General features: G+C 33.1%; 1 protein-coding gene across 1 annotated transcript in view; it reads left to right on the top strand.

The window, feature by feature from the left end:
• Positions 1-16,818, top strand: part of KLHL1 (kelch like family member 1) — a 303,818-nt gene that overhangs the window by 139,707 nt on the left and 147,293 nt on the right. Inside the window, exon 4 of the mRNA XM_053916504.1 lies at positions 12,910-13,106. Within this exon, the coding sequence (XP_053772479.1) occupies positions 12,910-13,106 (197 nt within the window). The remainder of the gene's footprint in view (positions 1-12,909; positions 13,107-16,818) is intronic.

Here is a 16,818-nt window from a genome sequence, read left to right as displayed (position 1 = left end):
TGTATTCGGCATTACCCAGCAGTTGAGAATACTGAAGCACCAACTCCATGTGTTTCTAAATAATACATACCTTAAAATACTAAATAATTCTCAATACTTTCCACTTAAAATTTAATAGAGTCAATGCTATTTTCAAATAGCATGTGAGAAAAAACCACCTTAAGCAAACAAAAACAAGCATACAAAACAACTTTTGTCCCTACGCCCTTCTTGGACTTCTATAAATCACCACTTTACCTGGTGTGGTGATCTTTGTTGAGTTTACTTCCCTTTCATGCTTGAGAAAGCTCATTTATAATGTGAACCCTCAGAACTTAATTTTAAATGTTTTGTCTCCCTCAGATAAAGGATGGTTATGGCTACCCAACAAGGAAAACTGATTTCAACCAGAGTGGATGGCATGCTCACGAAACCCTAAAGGAATCCCTTGATCCTTGACTCCTTTACACTGTGTGTTTGAATTTAATTCTTGGGCACATCGTAGCTGCTACAGTACTCCTGTCACATTCCTCAACCAGACAAAATATTCTAGCTAAACGTCATTCACACAGCCTGTTACGGTTCCCACCCCATCTTGTCTTCTTCTCCGGAGAAATGTTTAAGAGTAGTGAGAGGAAATGACAATGCAGAACAAAAACAATCAATGATAAAGAATTATTAAAAGTTAGTAGTGGAAGTCAATCTTGTAAGAAGAATTGTAAAATGCCAATAATACTTAGAGATATATGCCATTAATTATTTCCATGTGTTTAATGATCATTATTGAGTAGTGGGTAAATCTGACTAATGCAAAAATTATATAATAATTATGTAATTAGAATAATGTTAATTTTTGTTTACAAACTGATTTTACTAATTAAGATAAAAGAAACTATTTAGGACTTCAAGTTTTCACTTCATTTTAATATTTATTTAATTTAGATGTGCGGTTTATCAAATTGCTTGAGAGTAAAATACATACAATAGGGAAAACTAGGTACTAATAATATAACTGGATATGCTAGGTTAGTGTTTTGGGAAAGGATTTCTACATATTGGAGGATGAAATGTAAAATTCCTCAATGACAGTCTGTGACTACTGCACTCCTAGTTCACGGGGGTTAAGAAATGTTGATTATGAACATGGACTGTTAGATGTACAGATTTCAAGGAAAAGATGAATGCTTAGTGTCCAAAAATGAAAGTGGCAATCTCTAAAAATGACCTATAATGATAGCAGAAAAGGAGTGAAATCACCTGTTAAGTATATTTTGAGAGCCAAGGCCATGTTCCAAAAATTTTTCTGTTAACACCCCCCAAGTAACCCTAAAACTAAGCAATCTGTAAACCATGAAGCCCTGGAGTACAGACAAGTGGGTAAGATGTCTACAAGCACAGGTGAGATGGTAGGACTCCCAGCCTGAGTAGGATAATATATCAAAATTGCTGACTCTTTTTCCACATCACAACAACTCTAGGTAGTGCACAAAATATTTAAGCAACCTAAGATGAAGGAACTTTGTCGAAACTTCAATTCAAACTAGTTCTATGAGAACACACTCCTCCATACTGTGGAAAACTTGTCCAGGGAGAAGTTGTATTCTCTCATACTTAACCCTTTCAATCCACCCTCTATATTCCTGATTGAAGTAGAACAAAAAGGAAGAAGAATGCAAAAGGTCATTTACAAAAGTCACAAGATTATAACTTTTTTATTCATTTTGTTTCTAAGTATCTTCATACACCTTAGAAGATACTTAGGTGTATCTTCTTACACCTAAGAAGAAACTTCTAAGGTGTACGAAGCTTTAAAATCCAAATAAAAAAGACCTACAAAGGGCATTCTAATTCAAACCCACAGAACGCTTGGTATGATTTTCTTCATAAGTGAACGTCTTAAGATTCTGTTTGTATTCATAAAATGACTTACCAATTTGTTTTAGCTTCTCAGTCATTAGAACAAAGAAAGAATAACCATTTGTTGTAAAATGAAAATAAATATTTTGCTTAACAACAGTTAAATTCTGAGAAAAATATATTCTAAAACTTGAGTAAAATGTTTTTGAGTATTTGAATATTTATAACACACGATATGATATACTTCACACATTCTCACTAATATGGCAAAAGTAGATATAATAACGCATTGCAGAAGTATTTTTCATCTGATTTTAGTTCAAATGACATTGTCCAGACATGCAGATTACTAATAATTGAATGTGCTAAAAAACAGAATATTAAATCCAGGGATCAAACTTAATTGGGTTCAGGGTACATTAATTTAAAGGAAATGGTATTATCTATGCTGAATCTAAGAGTACCTGTGCCACCTAAAGGTATTTCTCCTAAAGTACTTAATTCTGTAATAGGAAAATGAATGTATATGTGGTAGTTCAGGTATACAGCATGCCAAATTATACTACTTAACAGTGGATGCTTGGAAAATTTATATAACTATGAGTTGATCATTTTTATTACTTTTTTCAGAGGCAAAATATCCTAGAGTATTGAGTGACAGTCTGTTTTATTTTTTTTAATTTTTATTGTTATTCAATTACAGTTGTCTGCCTTTTCTCCCCATCCCTCCACCCCACCTCAGCCGAACCCACCTCACTCCCCGACCTCCACCCTCCCCCTTGATTTTGTCCCGTGTGTCCTTTATAGTAGTTCCTGTAATCCCCTCTCCTCACTGTCCCCTCCCCACTCCCCTCTGGCTATTGTTAGATTGTTCTTAACTTCAATGTCTCTGGTTATATTTTGTTTGCTTTTTTCTTCTGTTGATTATGTTCCAGTTAAAGGTGAGATCATTGACAGTCTGTTTTAATCTCTATAGCTAGTACTTGGAGTGAAAATATAGTTAATTAGGGTAAAAGTTTTAAATTCTGATATACTGAAAATAAAGTGCGTGTATTATTGTTAAAGTCAACAAATGTAAACACTTGTGCATAAATGCGTCAAGATTTTTACTCAGCAAACTGTTTCTTGTTCCTTCCAAATGAAGACTTTGTAAAAATAGTAGATTTAAAACAATTTTAATATATGAGAAATACTGACATTTTTGATCTGACCTGACACCCAGGGGACATGCCAAAGAAAGGGTGAGCATGTAGAAATGGCAAAATAATGGCCTTTTTCTTGCACTTACTCTTTTACTGGTGCTTTCCTAGATATTTTCCTGATTTTTTAACAGTGAGCCCTTGAATTCTGAGATATATTCAGTACTCATAAAACATAAAATGTGTCTCTCTAAAAGGCATGTGTGACATTATTTACTGATTAATAAACTCTAAGATTAGTGAATTTCCCAGGTATAGCTTGTCATTTTGTTTCTTAAAACAGCTTTACAATAATTTTTAGAAGATATCCAGAATTTTCTTCAAAATGTGTGTGTGATAGAGAGAGAGAGAGAGAACATGAAAACATGCAGGGTGCTGGTAATGTGCATATTAGAATAAGGAATAATTTGATGGTTGCAAATCTCTAAATTACAGTTAAAATGCATTTCTTTTGGTAATTATCAAAAAGACACGAGAACTTCTAAAAATAATATAATGATGTAATCCAAATCTCTAGTGTTTTTCTGAAACACTTAAAAATTTAATGAACTTAGTAATACAAATAATTTTTCAGTAGTAAATAAATGACAAAGAATATACAAATCTTTGCCACCAGGCTTATAAACAATCAAGCAAAATAGAACCAGAGGCATGGAAACAAGGAACTGACAGGGACCAGAGAGGCAGAAGGAGGAAAGAAGGGGAAATGTCTACTTATAGAACAAGTACAAATGACCCGTGGACAAGGACAACAGGGTGGGGGCTGACTGTGGGGTGAGAGGGTTGGGGCAGGGGAGAACAATAGGGGGAAACTGGGACAACTACAATAGAACAGCAATAAAAAACAAGAATTTACAAATCTGCCGTGTAGAATTCCAAATCCCTGATATAATTAATTTGCCCTCAAGGAGAGAGAGCATAACTCCCCACTCCTTAAGTGTAGCTATTCAGCAGGACTTCCAGAGAGTGCAGCTTGGAAAGTGGGAGTAAGAAAGTAACTTTACAGGGGAGACACCTGACAAACACTACTTCTACTAAGTGAACAAAATCAACATCAATAAGTCATGTCGATAGTATGTGCCCTAGAGAAGATGTGATGAGAACAAAAGCCCACAGTTACGATGACCTATAATTAGACAAATCCCAATGGAGGGACACTTTACAAAATACTTAGCCAATACTCTTCAAAACCATCAGTCTTCAAAAACTGAGAAACTGTTGAAACCAAAGACTGTAATGGCTAAATGCAATGTGATATCCTGCATGGGATCTTGGAATAGAAAAAGAGTATTTGGCCAAAAAAATCTAAGGAATGTGAGTTAAGTATGAACTTTAGTTAAAAAAATATAACAATATTGTTCATTAATTTAACATGTACCATATCAATGTAAAATACTAATCACTGGGAAAACAGGTGTATGCTATATGAAAAATTTATACAATCTTTCAAATTTTCTATAAATCTAAAAGTATTAAAAGAAAAAATCTTATTTTGATTTCCCTATGAATTACTAATATAATGATAATTTTGTTTTAATTTCTAGTGTAACAATGATATTATTTCTTTATTTTTCCATTAAAGATAGGTCATAAATAGATGAATAGATAGATGGTAGATGATGATGATGATGGATAGATAAATAGATAGATTGATTAGATGATAGGCCAAAAGCAAGCATATTTAACTCTATGGACTTTATAGGCAGTTTTTGCACCTATCTAATAAAATGCATTATTTTTTCAGTATAACTGAATTGATAAATGAAATATGGTTATATATCAGAATTGTTAATGTGATACCACTTGCTTACTAAAAATTGAATAGCATAGATTTACAATATTTTATAATGTTACTTTTCCTCTCTGTTCTATTTTACATGTTTTCATTTGAATACACCGTAAATTTATCTATATTATTATGTAGAAAATCGGAGTGTAAGTCTACTGCTACGTGTTTTGAACACTCAGTTGCTTCAGCACTTACTTAAAGTGAGACTGTAGACAACTGTAGCACGCACTGGAGGTACCCTGCTCAAAAGTCACTCCCTCTTATTCTCCCAGTTGACTGAAGGGAGGGTTACTCTAATTTTGTCATTCTAATTTATAGAGGGTTAAAATCAATCATTGGAGTTTTAGCCCATGGTAATTACTGAGCTCAGCATGATACAATTTTTTCCCAAGGAAACAGAGAAAATGGAGAAAAGACTTTGGGGAAATTTTTGTAAAGATTTCTTCATAGATGCAAAAGAAATGTACCTGAAGGAGTAGTGTCTCTTCTGATGAATGTTTTACTGTCTGAATCTGAAGTCAGCACGGGGGCCTCCAGGAGGGAAAGAGCAAGTCACCTGTGGAGGTGACTGTTTCCTGACCATGTGCTGAGTCTTTCAATAAATAATTTCTGGAGACAACATACCTCTTGATTTGTCAAGAGAGAGAATAAATAGTTCCCTTTTATTTGAGAAAATTTTCTCAGGGTTTTATGTTACCCTATTCCCAGGTTCCCTACATCCCAAACTTCACCTATGCATAAGATATTTTTAAGCCAATTTTGTATGGCACCTAAAGCCATTTGAGAACATTATGCCTTGGAAGTTAAGTTTGAATCAAAGTAAAGAATTTCTTTATTTTCCATTAACAGCATTCATGTCTTTTGGGGAGATTTCTCTTTTAAGTCAAATACCCGGCTTATTTTTGCCTTTTTCCATCTAAGTCTGTGAGAGAAATGGCCAGGTTATAGCTATAGGGAAATATATCTTGCATGAGGTAGCTCAAATTGTGTTCATTCAAGCTCAACACTCGCTAATATTTGATTTGTGCCTTCTGGCTTTTACAAATGCATCCTTTCATTGGATATATTCCAAACTGAAAAAAAATTTGAAATTTTTGAAACAAATAATGCTTACTTCTTTAAAATTTACAACCTAAGTTACCAATAAGTAATTTTTAAAAAGTAGTCTACAGGTAAACTATGAAAAGTTCTAAGTTTTTCTTCTTTTTTTTTTACAGTAAAAGATGAAGAGATGCCCTGTTAAAATATTATCTAAATGATTATGAAGTACAGGAAGACTCAGTATTTCAGTTTAGACTAAATATTATTTGTTTCTCCAAACAAATATCTTACATATCCTATAGCTTATCACACTGATTTAATATCTTTGAATCACCTTTCTGGTGTTAACCTGAGAAGGTAAAGATACAAATGAACACACACACACACCATTTTATATATTAGGTTTACACATACAAGATTAGTTTTAAAATATAATGGTCATGATAGTAGCATATGTGTAGTTGCTCTGACTGCAATATGTTCTGTATATTTTGAACTTGAAGAAAAAAAAGTGAACCCATGACTCACATTTTCTTAAAGTATGTCCTATCTTTATGATGTTGTAAATAATGTTTGAATGAAAGCCTCAGGTAATATGTACAAGTGTTAGTCAAGTCAAATTATCTTTGTTAACATTTGAGCACTCTCTTTAAAATATTTATTGTTTAATAAATGGATGCACAATAAACTGTGTGTGTGTATATATATATATATACATATACATATATATATATTTATACACACAACTTGATATTTCGACATATCCATGCACCCATAAAACCATCGCCACCATCAGGATGATGGACATGCCCATTCCCCCAAATATTTTCCATGCCCATTTATGATCCATCTTGTCGCCTCTCCTCACCTCCACTCCACACTCAGGCATTTCAGCATAATCATTTCACACTCAGAATAGTTCATTGTGATGACGCATATATCAATTCTGCTTTCTCTGTTATTAAATACATATGCTACAATTGGTTTGTCCATTCATTTTATTGATAAACAGTTGGGCTGCTTTTGGTATTTGGTCAGCGCAAAATAAATCTGGTTATAAACATTCATGTACAAGACTTTATGCAAATATATTCTTTTATTTCTCAGGTGAATATTTAGGAGTGGAATGTCTAAGTCATCTGAGTGCTAAACTGAAAAGCTGTCTCCAAAATAATTGTAGCATTTCACATGTTCACCATTAGTTCTAATGGTGTGGTGATATGTGTGCTGTTAACTTGCCTTCTCTTAGCACTAATGATGTTGAACATTTTCCATCCATATATCTTGCTTTGTAAAATGTCTGTTTAAATCACCTGTCCATTTTCATTGTTTTATTATTGAGAGTTTTTTTTGTGTGTATTTTGGACAAAGTACTCTATCCATATGTGGTATATGATTTTTAAGACATTTTCCATTTATGGTTATTTTTGTTCCTTTAATATTGTAATTTGAAGTTCTTTTAGTAAAGCTTAAATTAATTTTTCCCTGAGAATTATGTGTTCTGTGTTGTATCTAAAAAGAGTAGATTAATGTAAGGCCACAAAGATTTTCTGAAATACGTTCTTATGGAAGAATTATAATTTTCAGTTCACATTTAAGACTAGGGTCCACTTTTAATAAGTTTTATATATTGTGTGGGGTATGAATTAAAGCAAAGTTTTGTGCGTGGATATCTGACTGTACCAGCAGAATATGTTCGAAGATTATTTCTCAACTGAATTCCCTTTGCGCCTTTGAAAATACTCATTATTTATATAAGTGATTCTATTTCTGAACTCTATTTTTTTCATTGCTCTATTTCTCTAGGTTAAGACTAATACCAATCAATTTTAAGTACTAAAGTCTGAAAATCTGGCAATGTTATTACACTTTGTTCTTCCAAAATCATTTTGGTTATTCTAGGTTCATTTCATTTACATATGAATTTTAGAATTAGTTTTGCAATTTCTACAGTAAGTCTACTGGGATTTTAAATGATTATAATAAATCTATAGCTTAATTTGGGGTGAATTGAAATTTTAACAATATTGCATCTTCCATCCCATGAGTCCAAAATACTGATTAAAGTGCTGTTCTGGGACATCTCATGACCTGTTCCTCCAGGCTCGGTGACTCCCTGGGATAGCTTGCAGGATTCAACCTATAGCCACATGAATGCCTATTTTTTTATTTTTTTGCTGTTTTGCTTTCCTTTGCTTTTTTTTTTTTTTTTAATGGCAAAATGATGACACAGAGCACAAACTAGAAAGAGAAATAACGCACAGGGAAAATTCCAAGGGAAACCTGATGCAAACTTCCAAGACTCTCTTTCCACTGAAGTCATCATACGAGACAATTTCCTGTGCAATTAGTTGTGACAAAGCATGTGAATTGTTGCCAACCAGGAAAATTTCTTAGGACTGAGTGCCCAGGATTTCTCTGTTGTGGAGGGTTGATAACATAAGCAGCCTCTACGTGGCATATACTAAAATTGCAGATTCCCAGAAGGAAAGCAGGTGTTCAGCATTAGCCATACTGCTTATACAGTTTAGGTACAGTGAGCCATTTATTAATTAATGGTAAGAACCCTCTTGAAATCTCAGACAAGAGTCAAGAGCCAGTCTTGCAAGCAGGACTGCCTATTCAAGGACAGCAGTTCAGGCCTACTGTGTTAATTCCTTGCAGTTCAAGTGCTATTAAGAACAATTAGGTAATTAAATTAAAGGAAGTCACTTTCCCAATGTCCTAAAATCAGAGTTAAATGGAATCTATAAAGGCTATACCATCAACATTTATACCTTTATCTGATATTCACAAGATCTATGCTAAGAAGCATGAAAACATCTTTTGATAATTTTACTAACAATTTAGGTGAAATTTCTCTGAAGATGTTAAATCATGATAATATTTTGAATATATGTGTTGTTGGTATACATATAATCAATTATAAGTAACATATTTTAATGTATTTATATTATGTTCTTTATTTGTTATTTTTTATTTTTATGAATATATGTATGCCTTTCATAAATCATCTAAAACTGACACAAAATATAGATTTCTGTAACTGGTAGAATTGTTGATATATGCATATATATCAATAATTGTACTGATATAATTAGTTTTAAAATCATTTGACCTGGTATTAATCCTTTAACTTTAGATAATGGTTTTATTGGACATTATTATGAACAATGTTATTGATAATGTGAAATATAAACACCTCAAAGAATTTCATTGCCATTGATATTAGTGCAGAGTCAAATGTCTCCTCCGCTGAATTTACCAATGATACTCTATTTCCTACTAGTTGATAATATCTAAACGATAGAGTCCTTGTACATTTATTAAATTTTTGGAAGTTTAACTGTTTCTAACTGATACTATCAACAGTGTCCCTCTTTTATACTGAAACTAAACTTTAATTAGCTAATTGCATTAGAGGCGAGTATATAATGAAAAGTAGTTTAATTTTGCTCCTTTTTGCTTTTCCTTGCAACTTACTGTTTTCGCTTTACCGGTTTTTTTTTTTCTTCATCAAATCCCTTGCTTGGAAGCACATTTCAGGTTCCTTTGCTGTCTTATTGATTCAGTGAAACTCATAAATAAAATATAATACTCTTCATCTAGTAAACATGTTAAATTATGGAGAAAGTGTCATGTTTGAAAGCACAGTTATCCCTCACCAACAAATTACTTACTTGTTATAAAGAAAAAAATTCCTTCTTTATAACAGAAGGAATGTTATAAAGAACATTCCTTTGAGATAACATAGGAATCTCAAACAATATACCAAACTTAACGCCATCAACAGTGGGCCATGTTGACCCTCTGAGCCTCCTTCCGTGGGGCCCTGAGAAAGGGAATCCCATCATATCACCTCCTTGTCATCCCTCCAAAAGTGTTTCAACTAAATCTAATCAAATTGAGGAATTCTATAGAAAACAAACAAACTAGTCTGGACTCTTCCCTAATATAAATGTTATGAATTGATGCAGATCCCAGCCAGCAGGATCTCGTGTTGTGGCTGCAATAGACAAATACACACGGGCTACAGAAATCCTGCAGAGAAAAAGAAATGGCATGGCCCCTCTCTAAGTGAGAGAGGGCGAGAGGGCTAGAGAGAGCCCAAGAGAGAGCCCAAGAGAGAGCCAACCCCTGCCTGGACAGGCTTTTATTGCTTTTCTGGGCACGTTACATCAAGGATGGTCCTCATTTACTATGCACAGGTTCACTGTAGGTGATTACCTTTTACAGACAACAGAGGACAGAATACTACTGATTACTTCAAAGAGAAGGATGTTACAGCTCAATTTGGAAAGTGGTTGAACTGGTTGCACTCCATACTTGGGAGGTTTAGCACAGACTTTAGGAAGTTAAAGACACTCAGTAAACATTTGCTGCCTCAATCCAGGGTGAGGGAGTTTTAGCAAAAGCAAGTCTCATAGCAGCCTAGGTACAATGCAGGCCTGATTCCCCATGGGAGAACCTGTCCATGGGCGTGGGTCCTGCCTGGCGAACCTCACACCCATTGGCTTTTCCAAGTGGGAGCTGGGCTACATTTCCCACGTGTGCAACAGTTCCCTATAATGAATGACAAAATCTTCTTGATTAAAGGACATTATAGGGACATAACAAGTAAATGTAATGTGTGAATTTGATTAGCTCCTGAATTCAGATACAAAATCCACAAAGCATATTATCTGGATTTTGGGGGGAATTTGCATTACAGCAATCGTAATGTATCAGAGCCATGAGTGTGGTAACTATGTTGCAGCTCTGTAGGAGACACCCTTGCTCTTGGAGTTACCTGCTGAAGTATTCAGGAGTGAAATATGATGGCTGAAAATAACTACCAAACTATTCAGCAACTACAGCATAAATACACACACAAATTATTCAGCAACTATAACATAAACATACACAAATGTGGCAAAAGGTTAATACGTGGTGAAACTAGGTAAGTTATTGGGGCGTTTATTGCACTATTTTTACAGTTTACTGCAGAATAAAATAAAGTAATTCAAACCAGAAAGTTTGATGTGGAAAAAATAAAGGCATTCCGTTTATAAGATCTTTCTTAATAAATATTTTGTCCTTGGAAGATAAATTTTTGAAAGTAGACAGCTTCCCTAACATGCCATAGAAATGTTCATGATGAACAAGGGTGAAATCTAACAAAAATTATAGTAGCATCATAAAATTTTAAAATAAATTCCATGCCCTGGTTGCTGTGGCTCAGTGGATTGAGTGCTGGCCTGCAAACCAAGGGGTCCATGGTTCAATTCCTAGTCTGGGCACATGCCTGGGTTGCAAGCCAGGTCCTCTGTAGGGGGTGTGCCAGAGGCAACCACACATTGATGTTTCTCTCCCACTCTTTCTCTCTCCCTTCCCCTCTGTCTAAAAATAAATAAATAAAATCCTTAAAAAAAAAAAAACCTTTAAAAAATAAAATAAAATAAAAAATCCAAGAGTACACTTTAAAATTTTAATTGGATGACAATATATTAATAATGATGATATTCAGAATGATTTTATTTCCTTATAGATTCACACTTCAGTTTCAATTTTAGTGTAGCATGTCTTCCAAGGTCACAAATGAAATAAAATATCCCTTTTATGTAAGGCCTAATCACTATCTTAAATATTTGAAGCTACAATGTGGGTCTTCTGAGGCAAAAACTAAAAGAAATGTATAAATAAAACTAGTTTGGATAATTCAAACCTCAAATTTAGGAGACCCAAAAAGTTGAATAAAACATAATTTTCTCAGAAAAGTACCTAAATTTTTCAAAATGTCCTATTAAACTGAGATCATAGATACTTATTTTGTTTTAATTATAGTTAAAACTAAATGTGATAATGTTATATAAGGGCAGAACAGTATAAATAAATCAATAATAAAAAACATTTTTAAACAGTCTTTAAATATAAATTGTTTATGAATTAATTTAAAATTCTGTGGAATGAATAACTCTCCTGCATAGAATATTTAGAATTAAGAGTTATTTAAATCTTTGTTAAGTAGAATTAAACAGTATATTTCTATACCAAAGGAATATTCCTATATTTAAATAGTAATTGTTATATGAAATAAATATTCCTAAATTTAAAGGTTTATAATATGAAAATATTATAAACTTTTTAGTACAAGCAATTATCATTGAGAGAACTTCTAGAATTAAAAATAAAAGTTAGAAAAGTTCAAAATGTCAGGTTTGAACAAAATATGGATATCCTAGAGTGAAATAGTGAATGGAAGATATAAAAAATTATAGACACCGAGGAACAAATGATATGACTTGATATATACATACTAGAAATAGTCTTTAAAAGAAAATTGATGAAGCAAAGGTGGAAGAGAAGAACCATTTCAATAAATAATGAGCTATAATTTTATATTCAGTAAGGTGATAATTTCTAAATAATATAAATAAAATACTTTTACTCTGAATAGAACTCATGTCCATTATCATTACTCTATATTATCCATTAACAAGAACCCAAAAGGTAATTCTCTGCAATGATTAATCAATTAAACAAATTAATCAATTTGTATCCACCTGTGAACAAAGGCATGCCAGGCATCCCAATGGCTCCATGAATGTCCAGTCTGCCAGACTCCCGTGTGAACCTGCAGGGCCACCAGGCACAGAGCAAACTGGTAGTTGCCAGAGTGGGGTTGGGAGGTAAAAGTGTGAAGGGGAATAAAAGGTACAAACTTCCAGATATAAAATAAGTCACTGGGATTCAACGTACAGCATAAGGAATATTATAATAACTTCATATGACAACAGATGGTTACTGCACTTATCCCGGCTATCCCTTCATTAGGAATACAAATATTGAATAATTGCATTGTATACCTGAAACTAATACTATATTTTAAGTTAACTTTAATTTAAAAAGCAAGGTGCTTAAAACAATTACTAGTCTTTATGGAGTTATATTTATCTTGATTAACAATCTAGGTTCAAATTATTTCTAGCAGATTGAGTAATACAATAGCACATGTCCCTTCATATCGTAAATAGAGTTTCCTAATCCTCTTCACTTAATGTTTAGGCTGTTTGGAATTAAAAGAAGACACCATCGAAAACCTCCTTGCCGCCGCGTGTCTGCTCCAGCTCCCCCAGGTCGTAGAGGTGTGCTGCCACTTCCTCATGAAGCTTCTGCATCCGTCCAACTGTTTAGGAATCCGAGCATTCGCAGATGCTCAAGGGTGCATTGAGTTAATGAAGGTGGCTCACAGCTACACAATGGTAAGGACATTTCATAGTTCGAATGACAGAGACACAGCTGCATTATCAGAGGCTAAAATAATTACTGTTACTGCATTGAACAACTTTGTAAAGTTTAATACAAATTTTGTAGGCTTGGCACGTTTTTATTATAGGACACAATGTACATCATTACATAATGAATATTATTATCGCTTAATTTATTTTTATAGGCCATATAGAAACAGATATTTGGCTATTTGGGATTTTAAAAGTTGTTTAAAAGATTTTTTTCCTAACTGCTTCTGGCATATCTGTCTTTATACCTCCACTTCCACAGCAGCTACACTTTTTTCCTCTTTTTTTTTCAACTGAAGAGTTAGCAGTCTGTGCCATAAAAGCTTTTCTTTTCCTCTCCCTTTTTACCTTGAGAGGACACAGTGTATATATGTATGTATGTATGTATATATATGTGTGTATATATACAAACACACATTTATCTATGTATGCATTTATATGTATAAATACATATGTAGGTATTTTAATACCTTTATAGAGAGACTAATACCTTTATAGAGAGACATGTGAATTTTTTTGCAGCATCTTGAGTCTAGAAAAAAATAATAAATTATAACAATTTTATACCCATCATCTTTCATACCGTAGAAATATTCACTTTAAAAATACAATACCATCCCTGGCATGTAGCAAGCACTATATAAAATGCTAGCCATTTTTGTTACTGTTACTATCATTAACATTATTAATGATTTGATTAATATTATAAAGTGTATAACTTTCCCTTTCCAACTCAAGGGAAGAATTTATATGAGATAGCTTATTAAGCTATATAGTTGTTATTTATTAAGAAGCACTTGTTTTGAGATTAAAAACTTTTCAAACCACTAACAATATTCAGTCATTTAAAAGTCTTCCAATTGTTTTTCTTAGAATTTCAATGTTATTTTAATTATCTTCTTTAATCATTTAAGCAGATTAGTAAATTAAATGAAAACATAGAAATACAAAGAAGGACATACATGATTTGTAGTTCTACTGTCAAATTCTTCTTTCAAAATATTTCATGACAGGGCAGAGTACTGCTACTGAAGTTGTATAAACCATATGAAATCAGTGAACATACTTCCTCAACTGAAATATCAAAGTCTAATGGCAGACATTTAATTATGCACATTTCATTACAATTAGGAGCTGCTGGCTTAGCTAAGCCAAAGAACAATATGCCTCCATATCCACAGGGATAATGGTCCCTTCTGGTCTATTTTGAAATTGTTAATTTAGTAATAAAAATGTTTTTTCTTGCAGCTGCTTAGACTGTTCTGCAATTTGTCACCCAATAATAATAATATTTTTTCCTTAAGCACTTTAAAATGTTTACCTTATAGTACAATGTATTTAAAACAGAAGCAGAGAAGAGTTCTAGCTAAGATGCTCAACATTCTAAACAATGTGATTTTAACTTATTTTTGAAACTATAAGTGAATTATGTATTATGTCATGTATGTTGAAATTTAAACGTTTTCAAATTCTTTTAGAAGCATACAATTCCAGTATTTCTAGATGTTCATAGGTTAGTATTTTAGTGAAGGAAATTTACTGAACAGTTGTTTATTTTCTGATCTTTGTCTAACCATGTGTGTGTCCTCATCAAATCTATCCAATCTGTGATTTGAGGGTGAAGCTATTATGTATGATTTTTTTTCTTCTGAACTGCTTTAATAGCAAATCATCACAGTTTTCTTGTTACCTCCAGGACTGAATTAACTTCTTTATTTTTTCTAACTATTTGTTATTTGTTTATTTCACAAGTAACATTTATTTTTGTTCTAATTTTCAATTTCTTGCTCTGATTTGTATATATGAACTTGACCTTCAAAGTCTAGATCTTAATTTCTTGTCTCTATGCGTTTGCCATTTATATTATTTGCTAGCTTTCCTTTGGAAATTTCATTCATTTATTTTGTTTCAGCTATTGATTTTTGTGTAGATGATTCCAAAACTTATTCAGGGAAGGTTACCTAGCTAGGCAGTGTTTCATACGCAAACTGCTGAAAAGTTTTTATTGCAAGCTCAATATTACACAGAAGTGTGAAACTAATTCTAAAACATTTAAATTTTAGCTGTATAGATAAACAGTTAACAACAAAATAATTGAAGGAAATAGCCCCCCTGTACTCCTTTAGTCATATTTCATTATGAGGACTACGTTCAATTCTGTACATCACATTTTAAAAACATTAGAGAATGACTAGCAGAAATGGGTGAGAATAACAGGAACAGTAAATATTTTATCAGCATTTCACGTGAAGAGAAGCTGGACAAAAGTACATGGTGCCTGTGGAGCATGAAAAGAGCTGTCTTCATGTATTTGACCAAATGGACTTGGATCTAAAAGAGTAGCATTTCAGTATTTTATTTTTTTATTTTAGTAGCGTAATCTGTTCAAAATTAATATATAAAAGAATAATATTAGGGATGATCATAGTCTTCCCTGTGTAGATCATGGAGTAGCTTGTCTTCCTAATCCAACAATGTCTTCAACACATAACCCAAACTAGCCTTTCTAAAAATATCTTGATAAGCACGGTTCTCCACACCTAGCTTCTAAACTGCTACATGGACGTATTTCCTCAAAAAATAGAATGTTACCCCTCTTAAATGTGTGCTATGAATTTCCTTCACTTGCACTTTACTTGTGATATTTCTTTTGTCTGGAATCTCTGGTATCTAATTCTAAATGACCTTTCCGTTTTCACATCAAACTCATCCATGAATAAAAAATACCTTACATCTTTTCATGGCATCTTTTCTTTCATTTGAATGTTTAGTATTCATGTTCTGATGATTACATGATATCATCACAAGCTCTCTTATATTGTACAACTAGTTACCTTTTTTTTATGTCTTTGTGACTGGTCTTCATAATTACATTGCAAACTCCTCTGTGACAGAGGAAAGCTTTCCACTGTAATTTATTTTGGTCCAACAAAGTACTTAGTGCCCTGTAATATATAAGTTAATCCCCACAGTTCCTTGGATACTTTTTCAGGATTCTTAGCAGTCCTGTATTCTGTCAGCAAGATTACACATGGTTTTCCTCTGATTTTCTTTCCATTATTATTTTCTACCATTATTTTCCTTGTTCACACAGCTTCAGCCACACTAACCTGCTTACTGGTTTTCGACTACACAAAGCATGCTACCACTGGATGATTTTCTTCCCGGCATCAGAAATACTCTTCTACCAAATACTTACATCCTTTCTTCTCTGCCTTATTCATATCTCTGCTCAAATGCCACTTCCACAGAAATCTCTTCTCTGAGTTTTATATAAAGCGACAGTGTCTTCAGAACTCTCTATTTCCCATACACTCCTTTATACCCTTTACAGTGCTTATTAATTCATGACTTTGTATGGGTACATAGAGTTATTGCTGCTGTTGTCCACCTCCATCATCAATCTGGTAGATAGGCTCCTTCGTAGCATTTTTTAAACTTCTTCAGAGACATTGCAGTAACTCTTAGTTTCTGCCATTGTGTTTGATTGCAATGCTTACCACTGCTGGTGCTGGCAGGGCACAGTTAAGTGTATACTATGAATCAGGTGGGGCTCTGGGTGATAAACATACTTATTTAGTTTAATCCTTTCAAAATGTTGCATGTTTCCTGTTATTTCCATTTTTTAAATGACAAAATGAGGTGTAGGAGTGTTAAGTAATTTATTCAAGAACAA

Source organism: Desmodus rotundus, chromosome 13 (assembly GCF_022682495.2).
Source record: "Desmodus rotundus isolate HL8 chromosome 13, HLdesRot8A.1, whole genome shotgun sequence".
In the NCBI taxonomy this organism is placed as follows: domain Eukaryota; kingdom Metazoa; phylum Chordata; class Mammalia; order Chiroptera; family Phyllostomidae; genus Desmodus; species Desmodus rotundus.
The sequence above is the reverse complement of the archived record's forward strand: the minus strand, read 5'-3'. Positions and strand labels throughout refer to the sequence as shown.